This window comes from Desmodus rotundus, chromosome 7 (genome assembly GCF_022682495.2).
Source record: "Desmodus rotundus isolate HL8 chromosome 7, HLdesRot8A.1, whole genome shotgun sequence".
In the NCBI taxonomy this organism is placed as follows: Eukaryota; Metazoa; Chordata; class Mammalia; order Chiroptera; family Phyllostomidae; genus Desmodus; species Desmodus rotundus.
This window is the reverse complement of record NC_071393.1, coordinates 51,755,081-51,775,186: the sequence shown is the minus strand read 5'-3', so window position 1 is coordinate 51,775,186 and position 20,106 is coordinate 51,755,081. Positions and strand designations below refer to the sequence as shown.

General features: G+C 35.6%; 1 protein-coding gene and 1 pseudogene across 7 annotated transcripts in view; one reads left to right on the top strand and one right to left on the bottom strand.

Annotated features, from left to right (window-relative positions):
- The window catches only part of RALGAPA1 (Ral GTPase activating protein catalytic subunit alpha 1), a 256,935-nt gene that overhangs the window by 181,568 nt on the left and 55,261 nt on the right, over window positions 1-20,106 (bottom strand). For all 7 annotated transcript variants that reach the window (XM_024551309.4, XM_071221931.1, XM_024551306.2 and 4 more), the window contains exon 10: window positions 18,838-19,077. In XM_024551309.4, the coding sequence (XP_024407077.2) occupies window positions 18,838-19,077 (240 nt within the window). The remainder of the gene's footprint in view (window positions 1-18,837; window positions 19,078-20,106) is intronic.
- LOC123478705 (uncharacterized) lies at window positions 157-18,806 on the top strand (annotated as a pseudogene).

Sequence of the window (20,106 nt, the reverse complement as noted above, 5' to 3'; positions counted from 1 at the left end):
AGCCTTTTGTCTCCAAATAATTTATAAATACACTGAGACAGAAATGCGTTGGTAGAGACTGATTTCAAGTGCAAAGATTTCTTTCATTTATATTATTTGTCTCAAAATGAAAATATTCCTTGAAAATTTTATAAAATAACTTTGGGGGGAACCAATATGGCGGCAGAGCAGGTGGAAGCTACACTAACCTCCTTTAGGACCAAACTGGAATTACAACTAAATTATAGAAAAATCATCCTGAATGACCAGCTGAACACACATCACCACACTGAGACTTCTAGGAAGTGCACAGGTGCAAAAGGGCTGGCTGGGCTCTCATGGATGGCAGCTGAAATTCTGAAGGGATATTTCAGCACCGAAGGGTTCGCCCTGAGAAGGGTCGAGGGCGGGTGATCTAAACCCCAAGCTAGGCTCCCAAGCCTGGACAGGGAAAGGAACCAAATAACATTCACCTGTGAAAAGCAGTGGGGTTTCTGCCCACCAGGGAGAGACAGCTAGAGATGCAGAAGCCTCTTAAAGGGCCAATACACAAAAATTCATTTGCAGCCACTAACCCTGGGCTCTGGCGGAGAGCGGGCAGAATGGACAACAGCCATTTGAGGGGAGTCTGAGAAAGGTCAGCCACCAGGATCCCTGTGCTGAGTCATTCCCATACTACAGAAGCCAACTGTCTCAGGCAGAGCACTCCCCCTCATTCGGCATCAGCCTGGGAGTGGGGATAGGAATCTCTCTTGCCACTCCCTGGAGCTTCAGCCAGGATGCTGAGGAGTGCAGCTGGAGACTGTTTCAGTGATTAATCCTAACAGACATCCTGAAGGCAAAGGTGGATGGATCTCTGTGAGCTTAGAGACATTAGCTGACCCTCCCCAAGCCCCATGCTGGTATAAGCTAGCCATGGTATGCTGCATGGTTCTTTCTGCACACACCCAGGCCCAGGAGAGGGAGCCACAAGCTGTGGATCACAGACAGCTCTAAACAGGTTGTCCAGGGCCAGTCACAGGCAGTGTTTGAATAGGTCTCCACCAGAACTGTAGCAGATCTACCTAGTACACAGAAACAAACAGAAAGAGGCAACCAAAATGAGAGGACAAAGAAACAGGCCCCAAACGAAAGGACAAGAGAATTAGCCAGAACTAAATGGAGGCAAGCAATTTTCAGATACAAAGTTTAGAATAATGATTATAAGGATAATCAACAGCATAAAAAAAGACATAGAAACAATAAAAAAAGAACCAGTCAGAAATAAAGAATACAATATCTGAAATAAATAATACACTGGAATGAATAAACAGCAGGTTACATGAAGCAGAGGATCAAACCAGCAATTTGGGAAACAAAGTAAAAAAAAAAAATCCAAGCAGAGCAGCAAAAAGAAAAAATAGATTTAAAAAAATGGGGGGATTTAAGAAACATGACATGAAGTGTAACCACATCTGCATCATGGGAATACCAAAAGGAAGAGAGAGTGAGGAAGGGATCAAGAATCTATTTGGAGAAACAATGACCCAAAACTTCCCTAACCAGATGAAGAAAAAAGAAGCACAATTCCAGGAAGTGCAAGAAGCCCCAAACAAGATGGCGCTAAAAGGCCCACATCAAGAAACATCATAATTAAAATGGTGAAACTTAAACACAAGGAGACAATCTAAAAAGCTGCAGGAAAATAGCAGTTATGTACAAAGGAGCTCCCACTAGACTGTCACCTAATTTCTCAACGAACCATTTCAGGCCAGAAGGTGGTGTGAAATACTGAAGGTAATGAAAAGCAACGACCTACACCAACGCTACTTTACACAGCAAGGCTACCATCTAAAACTGAAGAAGAGATAAGGAGCCTCCTAGACAAGAGAAAGCAAAAGGACTTTGCTAACACCAAACCACTATTGCAACAAAAGGTAAAGGGCTTGTTTTAGGAGGAAGAGCAGAAGGAAGAGGAAGGGGGTGAGAAGGAGGGGGGGGCGAGAAAAAGAAGAAGTAGGAGGAAGAAGAAGGAAGAAAAAGGAGAAAAACAGAAGAAAAGAGTTGAAAAATAAAACAGCACTAAATATGTATCAATAATCACCTTAAATGTAAATGGCTTAAATTCTGCAATCAAAAGACATAGGGTAGCTGAATGGATAAGAACACAAGACCCATATATATGCTGCCTCCAAGAGACCCACCTCAGAATGAAAGATACCCACAGACCAAAAGTAAAGGGATGGAAAATGATTATTTCATGCAAATAAAAAAGAAATACAAGCTGGGGTAGCAATATTTCTATCAGACAAAAATAGACTTTAAAACCAAGGCTACAACAAGAGACAAAGGAGGACACTAAATAATCATAAAGGGAACACTCCAACAAAAGGATATAACCCTACTAAAAATGTACATATCGAACATAAGAGCACCTAAGTATGTGAAGCAAATCTTAATGGACATAAGGGAGAGACTGACAGAAATACAGTCACAGTAGGGGATTTTAACACACCATTGACTTCAATGGATAGATCTTCCAGACAGAAAATCAACAAGGAGACCGCAGCCTTAAATGAAACACTAGATCATATGAATTTAATTGATACCTTCAGAGCATTTCTCCCCAAAGCAGCAGAATATACATACATTCCAAGTGCACATGGAACGTTTCTAGGACCACATGTTAGGACACAAAACAAGTCTTGATACATTTAAGAAGACTCAAATCATATCAAGCATCTTCTCTGACTACACTGCTATAAGACTAGAAATCAAGCACAAGAACACTGAAAAATATGCAAAGACATGGAAGCTAAATAACATGTTCTTAAACAATGAATGGGGCAACAATGAGATCAGGGAATAAATCAAAAGGTACTTGAGACAAATGAAAATGAACACACAACAACCCCACATCATTGGGACACTGGGAAAGCAGTCCTAAGAGGGAAATTGAGAGCATTACAAGCCTATCTCAAGATACAAGAAAAAGTTCAAATAATCTAACTTTACACTTAAAGGAACTTCAAAAAGAACAACCAAAGCCCAAAGTGAGTAGAATAAAGGAAATAATAAAGATGAGAGAAGCAATGAAAGAAATAGAGTCTAAGAAAACGATACAAAAACCAATGAATCCGAGAGCTCATTCTTTGAAAAGATAAAGATTGACAAACCTTTAACAAGACTCACCGAGAAGACCCAAATTTAAAAAAAAAAAAAATGCAAGAGAACAAATAACAACTAAGACCAAAGAAATACAAAAGATTATGTGAAAATATTATGAACAACTAATATGCCAACAAATTGGACAACCTGGAAGAAATGAATAAATTCCTAGAAACACACAATCTTTTAAAACTAAATCAGATGAATCAGAGATCTGAATAGACAGATTAAACCTAGTGAAATTGAAGCAGTAATCAAAAAACTCCCAGCATAAATTCATGAAAAGCAGGGACCTACAGTCAAGGTTGCTCCAGCCAGCAAAGATATCATTTAGAATCTAAGGGCTGATAAAGAGCTTCCTGGAAAAGAAAAAACTAAAGGAGTTCATCATCATCAAACCACTATTATATATGAAATGTTAAAGGGACTTATTTATGAAAAAGAAGATCAAAACTATGAACAATAAAATGGCAAAGATACATATCAACAATTGAATCTAAAAAACAAACTAAGCAAACGAGAAGAACAGGGAGAGAATCATGAATGTGGAGAGCTTTTTGATGGTTGCCAGATGGCAAAAAGGTGTGGGAGAATGGGTGAGGAGGTGAGAGGATTAAGTACAAATAGGTAGTTACAGAGTAGCCATGGGGATATAAGGAACAGTATAGGAAATGGAGTAGCCAAACAACATATACGCATGACCCATGGACATGAACCATGGTGGGGTAACTGCCTGAAGGAGTGGGGGGTGCTGCATGGAGCGGGGCAAAGGGAGAAATATCGGGATAACTGTAATAGTATGACCAATAAAATATAATTAAAAAAAAAAATTAAAAAGCTCACCAAAGGGGGAAAAAACCTCCTAACAAACAAAAGACCATCACACGATAGCTTCAAAGGTAAATTTTACCAAACATTCTGAGAGGAACTAACACCCCTCCTTTTCAAACTATTCCAAAAAATACAAGAGTAATAAAGACTTCCAAGCTCATTTTACAGGGCCAGCACTATCCTAATTCCAAAAACCAGATAAAGACACTACAAAAATGAAAGTTATAAGGCCAGTAACCCTGATGAACACAGATGCTAAAATCCTCAACAAAATATTAGCAAGCCACACAATAATGCATTAAAACCATCATACACCAAGATCACTTGGGATTTGTTCTAGGATGCAAGGTTGGTACAAGATTCACAAATCAATCAATGTGATACACTATGAAAACAAAATGAAGGCTTAAAACTACATGATCATATTGATAGATGCAGAAAAAGGATTTGATAAAATCCAGCACCCATTTATAATGAAAACTCTCAGCAAAGTGGGACTAGAGGAAACGTACCAAAACATAATAAAGACTACATATGACAAATCCATTGCTAGCATCATACTCAAAGGGCAAAAATTACAATCGTTCCCCTTAAGATTGGGAACAAGACAGGGATGTCTGCTGTCATCTTTCTTATTCAACATAGTACTGGAAGTCCCAGGCACAGCAATTAGACGGGAAGAAGTAAAAGGCATCCAAAATGGAAAGGAAGAAGTAAAACTGTCTTTATTTGCAGATGACATGATATGGTACATAGAGAACCCTTAAGATTCCACCAAGAATCTACTAGAACTGATAAAGGAATTCAGTAAAGTAGCAGGATACAAAATTAATATCCAGAAATCAGTTGCATATTTATATGCCAATAATGAAGTAACAGAGAGTTAAGAAAACAATCCTGTTCACAATTGCTTCAAAAAGACTAAAATACTTAGATTAAACCTAAGGATGTAAAAGACCTGTACTTGAAAATTATGGGACACTAAAGAGAGAAATTGAAGTACAAATAAGTGGAAGCACATACCATGATGATGGATTAGAAGAATTAACATTAAAATGTCAATAGTACCCAAAGCAATCTACTGAGTCAGCAGAATTCCTATTAATACCAATGATGTATTTCACAGAACTAGAGCAAACTTTCAAAAATTTATATGGAGCCGCCAAAGGCGCCGAACAACAGTGATTTGAGAAAGAAGAATGAAGTTGGAGGAATTCCACTACATAATATCAAACTATATTATAAGGCCAGAGTAATCAAAACAGCCTGGTACTGGCATAAAAATAAACACATAGATCAACAGAACAGAATGGAGAGTCCAGAAATAAACCCACATCTTTACAGTCCAATAACATTTGTCAGAGGAAGCAAGCACATACAATGGATTATAGATAGTTTATTCAATAAATGATGTGGGGAAAATTAGATATGCGCAGAAAAATGAAACTAGACCACCTTCTTACACCACACACAAAAATTAATTCAACGTGAACTAAAGACTTAAATGTTAGACTTGAAACAATACAAAACCTAGAAAAAAAAATCTTGGCAGTAAACTCTCAAACATTGCTCATAGCAATATTTTTTTCTGATGTATCTCCTCAGCTAAGGGACACAAAAGAAAAAAAGAAAAAAAGGGGCCTGTATCGAACTAAAAAGGTTTTGCACAGCAAAGGAAATTATCTACAAAATAAAAAGACAACCCACTGAATGGAAGGATATATTTGCCAATACATCTGAAGAGGGGTTAATATAGAAATTTATAAGGAACTTACAAAACTCAACACACACAAAAATCCCAATTAAAACATGGGCAAAGATCCTGAATAGACACCTCTCCAAAGAGGACATACAACTGGCCAATGGACATATGAAAAGATGCCCAATATCACTAATCATCAGAGGAATGCAAATGAAAACCACAATGAGATACCATATGACATCTGTCAGAATGGCTATCATCAATCAGCAAATAACAAGTGTTGGTGAGAATGTGGAGAAAGGGGAACTCTCTTGCACTGTTGGTGGGAATGCAAACTGGTGCAGCCATTGTGGAAAGCAGTATGGAGATAGCTCAAAAAATTTAAAATGGAACTGCCTTTTGACCCAGTGATTCCACTTCTGGGAATTTATCCAAAGAAACTGGAAACACTAATTTTAAAGAACATAAGCACCCCTATATTCATTACAGCATTATTTACAATCACCAAGATTTGGAAGCAGCCCAAGTGTCCATCAGGAGATGAGTGGGTAAGACAATTATGGGACATTCACACAATGGAATACTACTCAGCTGTAAAAAAGAAGAAAGTTGTACCCTTTGCAACAGTATGGATGGACCTAGAGAACATTATGCTAAGTGAAATATGCCAGTCAGAGAAAGACAAATGCCATATGATTTCACCTGTATGTTGAATATAATGAACAAACTGAATAACAAGCAAAATACAGATAGACTCAGACAGAGAGCAAGCGGACAGCCTCTGGTTGGGGGGTAGGAGGTTAAGGTGGTAGATGGATCCAGTAAAAAGGAAGGACTCATGGACATGGTTGACAATGTGGAGACTGCAGGAAGGATGCAGGTCGGTGGAGGTGGAGAAGGATATGGGGGGATAAATGGCAATGGAAAAAAATACAATAAACAAATAACTGTGGTCCTACAAAGCTCAATGTAAATACAATTTCTCATATAAATCACATGTGGTAACTTACAATGATTTTTTGCTATTAAAATAAATGTTAATAATAAAATTTTAATTGAAAAATAAGTTAGCCCTGGCTGGTGTGGCTCAGTGGATTCAGCGCCAGCCTGTGAACTAACAGGTCATCGGTTGATTCCCACTCAGGGCACACACCTGGGTTGCAGGTCAGGTCCCCAGTAGAGGGCGTACGAGAGGCAACCACACACTGATGTTCCTCTCCCTCTCTCCCTCCCTTCCCCTCTCTCTAAAAATAAATAAATATAATCTTTAAAAAAAAGAAAAGAAAAACAAAAGTTAAATTTGACTCCAAGAAGTAGGAAAAATTATATGTAACAAGGCAATGAAGCTTTTCTAAGTATATAAAAAAGTTAGTTTTCTTTTTTCTTTTTTAATATAATATAGTTCTGTAACAAATAATAAGGCAAAATACTTAGAAAATTAAAAGAAATATTTTACAGTTACTCATTCCTTGGGGTACTTTCCAGGTTTACTTAACTTTTTAAAAAGTAAGTATGTCCCCATTTCAAAATACCACATTTTCACAACAAAAATATTTTTATACAATTCAGACATACAAAAATAAAACAATAAAAATACTTTTAATCTCACCACCCAAAGTTCTTTCATTATGCAGGTTTGTGTTTATGTAATATTTTTGACTATACTTTTTATTTACAAATAATTTTTAACAACTACCTATTAATCTCAACTTTGAAATAAATCACAAAACCTTTGAATGGAAAAAAAAATAGAATGAAAAAATTTTTTAAATCACAATACCTTTACCTAAAAGCTGCCACTTTCTACTCCAGAATTATCAGTAGGTATGTTTAATAATAATTATGGGATTCAAAATAATATTGTTTTCTCTGAATAAAAGCAGCCCCCCCAAATCAGCTTTTCAAGTTGATGAAAAGTTACTGTGGAATATCAACACTGTATTTAATGTTCAGTAATCATTTATTTATCAGCTATTATTGATTCCCTAGGAAACTCCATTGCTTGTTACTTCCCTCCACCCGACAAAGCCATTCCCAAATTCTCACTCATATTCCCGCAGCTTCATGGCCAATGGCATGACTCTGGTCACTGCCTGCTCTTAGACTATTCGTTTTACAATTGCATCAACAGCTCAGCCTTCCTTAGAAAGGGTCAATGTAAATATTTTTTAAAAACTCAAATAATCAGAGAAGTTCTATTCTCTTATATTGAAAAACTTTTTTTTAAGTTACCATCAAAACGCTGTATTTTCTGCTCAATTTTACTATGAACCTAAAACTGCTCTAAAAAATAGATTGTTAATTTTAAACATATTTAAAATATTGGAAAATTTAAAAATAATAGTAATCTCTAGAGCTATTTGTTATTGTAAAAATTGTCACACTATATCCCAAGTGGCTTAATGAATTTACAAAAGACCAGAGTGTATATAACCTTTGTCCCTACAGGCCCCCAAATTTGATTTGCCAACACACTAAAGACAAATCTCGAGGAAAGACTGACACTAGCCATGGCTAAAAAACTCATGTGTAAAAATCAGAACGCCAATTTATAAATTTACAATGAAAAATAATTATCACAGAAACCAGAACATTCAAACCCACATACTGGCACCCTATTTCTCTTTGAAGAAGCACCACTTATAATCTGATATCAATTACTAATTGATAATAAGGGAACCTATCACCACAGGTGCAATTATTTGAATCTATAGGTCCAGCAAATTTTCTCTCTATAGATTTACATAAGGTCACCTCCAGTTCTATGGAAACAGAAAAAATCAAATATTTAATGGTAGTAGCTTAAGATAACCTAGTAAAGTTTTCTAATAATGGGATCTAATTTAAAGCCCTCTTCTAATAGTTAAAGCCCTCTTCTTCAGTGAATAAACACTAACAAAACATGTCGGTCTCTGATATTCTTTTTTAAAAATTGATTTTAGAGAGACAGAGAGAAAGGCAGACAGAGAAAGAAGAAACATGGATCTGCTGCTCTACATTCACTGGCTGATTCCTGCTTGATCCCTGACCAGGGATGAATCCTGCAACTCTGGTGCATCGGCGCGTTGCTAAAACCAACTGAGCTACCTGGCTATCTGATGTTCTTTTAATATGCTCCCATTATTACCCAACCCAGATCACGATGGACACATTCTTTAAGAGGTAATCAAATATAGTGAGCATTTAGCAGATATGGGATTTTTTTGTCTCCTTCAAGCAGTGGTTCACATTTTGGTTTCAGAACCCCTAACATACTAAATGTTAACACAAATAACATACTGTTCAAAAAAAGAGGAGCACTACTTTTACATTTTTGCAAGTCACCTGGATTTTCCTATCTGCTTGCTTCTGTAGCCAATTAGATACAATATCACACATCAAGTATCCTCTGGAAAACTTTACTGTTCACTTATGAAAGAATGAGAATGAAAAAGATATATAAATCTCAGTATTTTAATAAAAATAGTTTTGACCTCATGAACCTGAAAAGATCCTTAGGACTTAACATCGTGTAATCCACTACATTAAAGTGGCTGTGGGGGAAAAATTAAATTAAAGCATACTGGGTTTCCTTATAAAATAGGGGGTTAATTTCTGGAGTGCATTATTCCTATTCTACTGGATATAGAAAATAACTTCACCATTTCAGATGAGTTTGGCATTTACACTTTATAGTTGTATCTTTGTTTTAAACAAACATCTAAGATACAACTCACGATCATTACATTGCCCCCAAATAAGCATTAGCTTATATAACAAACTATCTCAAGACTTGGCTCAAATCAAAGATACATATAGACTAAAAATGAAGAAATGAAAAAAGATATTCCATGCAAATAGAAATGAAAGCTAGAGAACAATACTTACATCAAACATGATAGGCTTTAAAACAAAAATTGTAAAAAAGGACAAAGAAGGACATTACATAATTACAAACGGATCGATCCAAAAAAAGGGTTAACAATTGTAAATATCTATGCATCCAACATAGGAGCACCTAAATATATAAAGTAATTATTAATAGACATAAATGGTACAATAATTGTAGAAAACTTTAATACCCCTCTCACATCAATAGATTATTTGAACCAGAATCTAATAATAATGGCCTTAAACATCACATCAGACAAGATCAACTTAATAAACATACACAGGACATTTTATCCAAAAAATGCAGGACACAGAATTTTTTCATGTTTACAGGAACACACTTCAATATGGATCCCATGTTAAGCCACAAAAAAAGCCTCAATAAATTCGAGAAGACTGAAGTCATATTAAGGATCTTTTCAGACCACAATGGCACTGAAACTAGAAATCAACGACAGAAAGAGAACTGAAAAAAAAAAACAAAGATGTGCTACATAAACATAAATATGCTACTGAACAACCAATGGATCAAAAAGGAAATCAAACAAGAAATCAAAAATTACCTTGAAAACAAATGAAAGTAAAAACACAACTTTTCAAAATTTATGGGATGTGGCAAAAACAGTTCTAAGAGGGAAGTTCATAGCTGTACAGGCCTACCTCAAGAAATAAGAAAAATCCCAAATACACAACCTAACTCTATACCTAAAGGAAGCAGAAAAACAACAAAACTCAAAGTAAACAGAAGAAAATAGTTAAGAGTAGAGTAGAAACAAACAAAATAGAAATGTTTAAAAACACAGAAAAGATCAATAGAACTAAGAGCTGGTTCTTTGAAACATAAATAAAATAAACAATTGTTTAGCCAAACTCATCAAGAAAAAAGCCCAAATAAAATCATAACTGAAAGGGAAGTTATAACTGACACCACAGAAATACCAAGAATCATTAAAGAATATTATGAACAATTATATGCCACATATTCAACAATCTAAAAGAAACAGGTATGTTTCTAGTAGGACATAACCTTCCAAGGCTAAACCAGGAAGTAGAAAATCTAAACAAACTACTTAATAGCAACGAAATTAAAGCAGTAATCCAAAAACTTCCAACAAATAAAAGTTCAGGATTTGATGGCTTTACAGGTAAATTCTATCAAAAATTCAAAGAAAAATTAAAACTTGCCTTTTAAACTATTTCAAATTACTGAAGAGGAAGGAAAGCTTCCAAAGCATTTCATGAAGCCAGCAGTATCAAAACCAAATAAAAACACTACAAAAAAAAAATCACAGGCCAATATCCTTGAAGAACATAGATGCAAAAAATCTCAACAAAATACTGGCAATCCAGATTTACCAATACATTAAAAGAATTATACACTATTAATCAAATAGGATTTATCTCAGGGATGCAAGGATAGTTCAACATCTGTGAGTCAATTAATGCAATACATCGCATTAACAAAATAAAGGATAAAAAACATATAATCATCTCAATACATGCAGAAAAAGCATCTCACAAAATTCAACAGCTTTTTATAAATAAAAACTCTCAACAAAGTGGGTACAAAAGGAACATATCTAAACATAATAAAGGCCACACATAACAAACCCACATCTGTATCACACTCAATGGTGAAAAACTGAAAGCCTTTCCTCTAAGATTAGGAACAAGACAAGGATGCCCACCATCACCACTTTTATTCAACGTAGTACTGGAAGTCCTACACACAGCCATCAGACAAGGCAAAGAAATGAAAGCTATTGAAATTGGAAAGGAAGAAGCAAAACTCTCATTATTTGCAGATGACTTGATGACATATATAAAAAACCCTAAAGACTCCACCAAAAAACTGGTAGATCTAATAAATGACCCCAATAAAGATTTTTTTAAGATACAGAATATACAGAAATCTGTTTTTTTCTATATACCAATAATGAATAATCAGAAGAAATTAATAAGATAATTCTCTTCACATTGCATAAAAAAGTATAACATACATAGGAAAAATTTAACCAAGTACATAAAAGACCTATGCTCTGAAAACTATAAGACACTGGAGAAAGAAACTGAACAAGTTACAAATAAGTTGGAGGAATATACCTTGCTCAAGGACTGGAAGGATTAATATTGATAAAATGTCTTTATCACCTAGAGTGAAACTTACAGATTCAATGTAATCCCAATTAAAATACCATTGGTATTCTTTTAAGAATTAGAACTAATCCTAAAAATTATATAAAGCCACAAAAGGCCCCAAAGAGCCAAAGAAATCTTGAGAAAGAACAAAGTGGAAGATATCACATTCTGTGATATCAAACTACACTACAAAGCTATGATAATCAAAACAAAATACTACTGGCATAAATACAGATATATAGATCAATGAAAAATACTATAGAGCCTAGAAATAAATCCTTGATTATATGGCGAATTAATCTACAATATAAGAGGCAAGAATGTACAATAAAGTAAAGATAGTCTCTTTAAACAACTAGTGTTGGCTAGAAAGATACATGCAAAAAAATTGAAATTGGACCACTTTCTTGCGCCATACACCAAAATGAACTCAAAATGAATTAGACTTTAATTCTCATTTGAGAAATGTTAGATCTGAAACCATAAAGCTCCTGGAAGAAAAAATAGGCAATAAAATTTCTGACATTGCTGCTAGCAATATTTTTTTTTTGGACATGTCTCCTCAGGCAAAGGCAACAAAAGGAAAAAAATGGGACTCCATGAAACTAAAATGGTCAACAAAATGAAAAAACAACATACTGAATGGGAGATGGTATCTACAAATGATACATCTGTTAAAGAGTTAATATCCAAATTATATAAAGAGTTCATACAACTTGATACCAAAAAAACAATCAAATTAAAAACTGAGCACAGAACTTGAAGACGTTTCTTCCAAGAGGACATGTAGATGGCCAGGAGACATGGAAAGGTGCTCCACATCACTAATCATCAGGAAGATGCAAATTAAAATACCACAATGAGATACCACCTCACACCTGTCAGAATGGCTGCCATCAATAAATCAACAAACAAATGCTGGAAAGTATGCAGTGAAAAGGAAACCCTCATACACTGTTGCTGGGATTGTAAATCAGTGCAGCCACTATGGAAAACAGTATGGAGGTTCCTCGAAAGTTTAGAAACAGAGTTACCACATGATTCAACAATTCCACTTTTGGTATTTACCTTAAGAAAACAGAAACACGAATTCAAAAAGATATATGCACCCCTATGTTCACTGTAGCATTACTAGCAATAGCCAAGATTTGGAAGCAACTAGATATCTATCAATAAAAGAATAAGTAGAAAAGATACACACGCACACACACACACTCTGGAATATCATTCAGGAAAAAGAAGAATGAAACCCTGCCATTTGTGACAATACAGGTATTATGCTAAGTGTAGTAAGTTAGACAGAAAAAGACAAGCACCATATGGTCTCACCTATATGTGGAATCTAAAAACACAAAATAAATGAATAAACAAAACAGAAACCGACCCATAGAAGCTAATGGATACCAAGGGGGAGATGATGGGGGATGGTAATAAAAATAAAGGAAAATAAAAATTAAAGATATTTTTACTAAACTCATTTAGCTACAGAAACACTTGTGCTCTAGCTGGGATTGTGAAAGGCTAAATCATTCTACGTCTACATACCTGATAATTACAATAATATAATATATTTTCTCTATACCACACTGTAAACATATGAGCCTTCAAAATAAGGGAAGAAACTATATCACAGATTCCCAACCTTGCAAATTTTTTTTAAGGTTTGCATTTATTTTACTTATTTTTTAACATTTTTTTATTGTTGTTCAAGTACAGTTTTCTGCCTTTTTCCCCCATCCCAGCCCTTCCCACCTCCCTCTCATTTCTACCCTCCTCCCTTGTTATTGTCTGCATGTCCTTTATAATTGTTCCTGTAAATCCTTCACCCTTTTCCTCCATCATCCTCTCACCTCTCCCCTCTGGTCACTGTCAGCCTGTTCTCAATTTCCATGTCTTTTGCTACACTTTGCTTGCTTGTTCGGTTTATTGATTAGGTTCCTGTTAACGGTGAGATCATATGGTATTTGTCTTTCACCGCCTGGCTTATTTCACTCAGCATAATGCTCTGCAGATCCATCCATGCTGCTGCAAAGGGTCGGAGCTCCTTCTTTCTCTCTGCTGTGTAGTATTCCATTGTGTAAATGTACCATAGTTTTTTTTATCCATTCATTTACTGATGGGCACTTAGGTTGCTTCTAGTATTTGGCTATTGTAAATTGTGCTGCTATGAACATTGGGGTGCACAGATTCTTTTGGATTGGTGTTTCAGGGTTCTTAGGACATAATCCTAGCTGTGGAATTGCTGGGTCAAAAGGCAGTTCCATTTTTAGTTTTCTGACCAATTTTGCAAATTTATCATCAGTATTAGTTAAGTAAAAATAGCTGCCCTACTACAATCTACTCTTAAAAACTAATTCCCTTTCAAAAATTAATTGTTCAATGGAGTCATCATCTTAAACTTTTGCATTAAAAATCACTTTAAAAAAATAATTGTCAGGTCCTGGCCAGGTAACTGAGTTGGTTAGAGCATCATCCCAGTGCACCAAGGTTGTGGGTTCTATCCCTGGTCAGGGCACATATAAGAATCAAGCAATGAATGCCTAAATTAGTGGAAAAACAAATTGATGTTTCTCTCGCTCTCTTGAAATCATTAAATACATTTAAAAAAATAAAATAATTGTTAGAATAAAAATAACATCTCAGAGGAATTAGTTCCCAGCAGTATCATAAAAAAAAAATCCTGAAATCTCCAAGCACAAAATACCTAAAATTTGTCACATACAAAATATACCTTTACACAGACACAGACAGCAGTGCAGTGATTAGCAGAGGGAAGCAGGGTGGGGGAGGTAGAAGAGGGTAAAAGGAAAAATGGTAATGGAAGGAGACTTGACTTGGGTGGGGTCAGGAACACACAATACAACATACAAATGATGTACTATAAAATTGTACACAAGAAACATATAATTTTATTAACCAATGTCACCCCAATAAGTTCAATAAATAAAAAATTATTTTTAAATATAATATACCTCTAAATAAACAACTCAAGTTTCTAAGGATATTCTCAATCTAGAACAAAATGGGAGTATTAATCCAGACAGACAAGTGAGCAATATACCTTCTGGCTGCTGCCTTGAACAGACAGCCCAGAGAGTTTTAGGTTAAACAGCCACTGGGACAAAGGAGAGGAAGAGATACGAGTCCTACACATAAAGCTGACCCAAAGAAGGCTACCACCTCAATGCAAAGGCGAGCCAGAGGGGAAGAAAAACTGTAACTCAACTCCGCAAGCGTCAGTGAGAAACCTGTCTATTGACTTAGGGTAGGTGAATACAAGGGCACAACAGTCTTCTCTGAAAATTCACATTCCCAGGCTGACCATCACATAACTTTGATTGCTGCAAAGTGAGAAAAATCATAAGCTGAGAATTACAGCTTACAGTAAACGCAGGCTGACAGGACCCCCGAGCACCTGAAAGAAGTGCAAATCCTTCAACCTAGGCTCCATCGTAATTCTCACAAAACTTCAAAGAAATGTAAGACCAAAACAGACTAACGAGGGTGAGTAAACAGAAACACCACCAGGCCAAAACTGCAAAGACTTAGGTTACTGGAATGAGGAATATAAAATAAGCATTTTGATATGTATTAACTAAATAGAAAATGAAAATATAAAATGTCAGCCTCTGCAAAAAATGAATAGGCAGATATTAAATGAAACTTTTAGAAATTAAAATATAAGAGAATGATTAAAAATTCAATGAGGGGAATTCTGTTTCCAAGAGTATGGTGGACTAGGTAACCTGACCAACTTTCTGACTGAAGAGACAAAAATGATAGATTTCTTTAAAAGAAACCTTAATCTTCCTAAATGCATTATGAGCCAAAAAATAGGAAGAATATTCAAAAATAAAAACATACACGAAATCCAAACTCAGGAAGTTTCTAGGGGGAGCAATAAAGCTGACTTTCACTTTGAGTAGAACCAATTACCTTGGTTTCCATGGAGTTATTAGGGCAAAGTAGGGAGAACAACAGGAAACTTGTAAATAAAGTTGGGATTCTAAAGGACTAGCTATCATCAGCGTGAGGCTGAATTAGAAAGAAACCCACCCATAGCTAGATCAGAGTAGATAACAGTAACAACAGAATTCTCCCCAGAGACACTATAACCAAAAGCTAGCCTACCACTGTGTTCGTATTATCTAGCTGGCTTGAACCTCATATCAAGAATTCAGTTTAATGTGAGATTGGTAGTGTCTCTTGGCATCTAGAAGAAGCAAATGCAACTACTCTCTGAAGGAACCAACTTTTAATGAACCAAATCAAGAAATAAAGTCATAAAGAAGTAAAAGCTCAGAATCAAACGTCTGAATTTCTAAAATTCACAAAATATGGGAAGAAATCCAAGAGAATATAGCATCATGAGAAAGAGTATATAGAAACAAAACATGGCAGAATTAGACCTAAAAAGGCCAATCAATAAATATAAAATAACTATGTTTAGTGGTAATACATAAGTATAGAGACATTAAAATTGACCAAGCAGAATGGCCAACTTCTAGACACAGTTGTAATTAAAAAGAAATTATCCAGAATGTAGCGCAGAGAGGGAAAGAGTTGGAAAATATGAATGAGAGGTAACAGGCATGTATAAAGTGAGACTAGCTTTCCTTTCTTGCTCCCCAGTCACCTTGGCAGCAGCTCTCGTCTGTGGGCCATCTTGCACCTAAGGCAGGAAGATGGTGGCCGCAAAGAGGACAAAAAGTTGCTACAGTCATTTAACTCTAGGTTCCAACTTGTTATGAAAAGTGGAAAGTATGTGCTGGGGTACAAGCAGACTGTGAAGATGACCACACAGGGCAAAGTGAAACCAGTCATCCTCGCCAACAACTGTCGGCCTTGAGGAAATGGGAAATAAAGTTCTATGCCATTTTGGCCAAGACTGGTGTCCATGCTACAGAATAAGCGCACTAGCTTTGACTGATCCAGATGACTCTGGTACCATTAGAAGCATGCCAGAGTAGACTGGTGAAAAGTACATGATGCAATTTTTTTCTATAATAAAACTGGCCAGAGCTTGATTTAAAACAAAAAAAGGGAGATCTCACATATACCTTGTCAAGTTCTAGAAAAGGCGAGAAAAATAGTGAGACAAAGTCAATTATTTTAAGAGATATTTAAGTAAATAATAAACAAATATTGTTAGATAGTAAATAAAACATCTAAGAGATAATGGCTGGGCAGTGGCCATGTCCTCTGCCTTTCTCTCCTGTCTGCTGACCTTGCCCCATTCTCACCAGCCTCCGGCTCGATGTCTCCTTGAGACAAAGCACCACGCCTTCAATTAAGCTGCAGAGTTCTGACAGAGAGGTATTTGAAGTTGATGTTGACATTGCCAAACAATCGGTGCCTTTCCAGGCCATGTTTGCAGATTTGGGAATGGATGATGAATCAGGTGATGACAACCCAGTTCCTCTAAAAACGTTAATGTGGCAATATTTTAAAAAGATCATTCTCAGAGCACCCACCACAAGGATGACCCTCCTCCTCCTCCTGAGGACGGTAAGAATAAAGAAAAGCGAACAGATGACATCCCTGTATGGGACCAAGAATTTATGAAAGTTGACCAAGGGACACTTTTTGAAATTATTCTGGCTGCAAACTATTTAGACATCAAAGGTTTGCTTGATGTTACATGCAAGACAGTTGCCAGTGTGATCAAGAGGAAAACTCCTTAAGATATTAGTCAGACCTTTGATATCAAAAATGACTGGAGAGGAAGCCCTGGAACTCAAAGAGAAACAGTGGTGGGAAGTGAAGCGCTGTTCACAACTGTTAACATGAGACAAACAGTAGACAATGCAGCAGCAAATCAACTGTATTTGCAGAATACTATTCTCACTGATTGGCAGTTTGGGTACAGATTCTAAACCTATGATCAAAAGTTTCTTTTTTCTTTGGTCTGCATAAAACTGAACTGTGAGTTCTTTATAGAAAGTAGCATTTTGGGCTTTCCCTCTTCTTATAAAGCAGTTTCAATTTGCCAAATCTAAAAACAAATGCAGTAAACAAATTCCTGGAAAAATAAACTTATTCAAACTGACTCAAGAACTAGAAAACATGAACAGTTCCATAAACTTTAAATTTTCCCACAAGCAAAATATTCCAACACCATTTGTCAAGTATCTTCCCTTTCCCATTTGTCACATATCCAGTCAACACAAGCCCTGAACTTGGCAACTAGAAACACTGCCAAAGCTGGACAAAATGTTACCAGTTTGTTTCTTAGGTTGATGCTGTCTCATGCTTTGTTTTACACATTAATCAACGTTTAGATTGCTTTGCCAGGAGCTCCCTGGCACTCGAAGGCAGTATGGCACAGAACAAAGAGCACTGACATGTGAACCAGGATCTGGAAATTTTAGTCCAGGATACACCACTTACTTGCTGGGAGATTTGAATAATCCCCTTCAGCTACAGAACTCAGTGGTGTTTACCTACTAAAGTTAAATAATTTTGCTAGTAAAAGCAAATGATCAGTTTTCATAAGGTTTATTTTCCACAAAATTTCTATGTAATTGAGAATGTACACTTAGAAATTTCTAGCTATCTTTATGTGAAATAGCTTTCATTCTTTTCATTTCTCTCTCCTTCTTCGTTTTATTCCCCAAATATCTACCTTAAGCAACTTTAACTTCAGAATGCATTAGAGGACAAAACTAAGCCTCTGAAGGGAGGACAAACAAAGGCAATTAAAACATCGCTTCTTATATTGAAAAACCACTTTTATTGATCAAAGAGTGAAGGATGAAGTAATTGTATTATAATTAATAAAATGATAGAAAAATTTCAAACCACAAAGAGAGTAGCTAAGAAAATTATTCCAATAAGTATAAGAGGTAGTTACTAAACTAAAACCACCATAAACTAAAAAATATAAATAGAAAATACTAAAGGATCAGGCATAGTAAATCTTTAAAACTAAATATGAACTTTAAAAAACATTTTCAAGAAGAATAAATTTGAAATAGCTAGAAGTCAGTACAGGGGTGGATAAAAGTAGGTTTACAGTAGTTTGTATGAAAAGGGACATGCAGATTATGATTATTACAGTAGCTTTATTAACTCAAAATAAACAGTAAACCTACTTTTACCCACCCCTGCATATTCAATACTAAAGACAAAAATCTGTATTACAAATTAAAAATACTGAGGTATTTTACCTGACGAAATATCTCTGTGACAAAGTTTACATTACTTCTTTTGGAAGAAAAAACTCTGCGAACTATTTCAATGTCTGTGAGATGTTCTTCATCAATACTACAGAGACTAGACGAGCTGGGTTCTCGCTCTGTCAGAGTGCTTGTATTAGAATGAGACTGTTCTGGTTCTGCAGTTCTATCTGCTTTATCCGCATTATCATTTTTGTTTTCTTCTCTGGATACCAAGCTAGCTGCTGCTCTCTAAAATAAAAACAAAATGGGGAGAATATCATAATCGTTATCTAGGTACTTTGGCTTCTAATAACAAATATTGGCAGAATCCAAAGAATTCACTCTAAATAATTAAATGGCAATGCAAATAACTCAACGTCTAAGTGATACTCATTAGTCATCTATCCATCTATGATTAGATTTGCTTTTCAGCGTGTTTGCAATATAAAGAGGTTACTATTAAAGCTGGGTAAAAAATAATAATGCAGATGGAGTTAACTCAGAACTTCAATAATAAATAAACAACTTAATATTGAACTCTTTGTTCAATAAAGACTTAAAATTAAAAATCGCCTCTATTTTAGCTTAGACAAAAATTACACAAGTAAAAACTTCTTAAAAAAACATCATCAAAGAAATGGAAGAATATGTATGACAGAAGTAGAAATGAAGTCAAAACAATTTTTAGAAATCTCTATACTCTAGTAACTTAATAGAATTTTCACCATGACTAAAGATGACAAAGTAAAAGTCTTAAGATGATGATAAATTAGTACCGTGGTATGATAGAAGCACTGTTCAGTAACTATGGTAAATTAGTTTCTGGTAAGTTACTCAATTTTTGATCTCAGTTTTGTCGTCTATATAAAATAAGATGGTTTAGGTAAATGATCTCAAATATGCCTTCCCAGAAAAAAATCTATTATTTTAGTCCATTAAGTTCTGAGATGGCAGTTTCTACATTTAATAATTCTTTGTAGAGAACTTGAAACAAAGTTTTGAGGAAAATACACCACATAGTTACATATAAATAGAAGGCTAAAGAGAATATAAGTCAGATTTTCTAAATGCTAATGAACTAATTAGCACACCTTGTAACTTCACGTAATTTTGAAAAAGATGTAGTAAGTTGCCCTGGTTGGTGTGGCTCAGGGGATTGAGTACTGGTCTGTGAAGCAAAGGGTGGCCGGTTCAATTCCTAGTCAGGGCACATGCCTGGGTTGCAGGCCAGGTCCCCAGTAGGGGGCGTGCGAGAGGCAAACCACACATTGATATTTC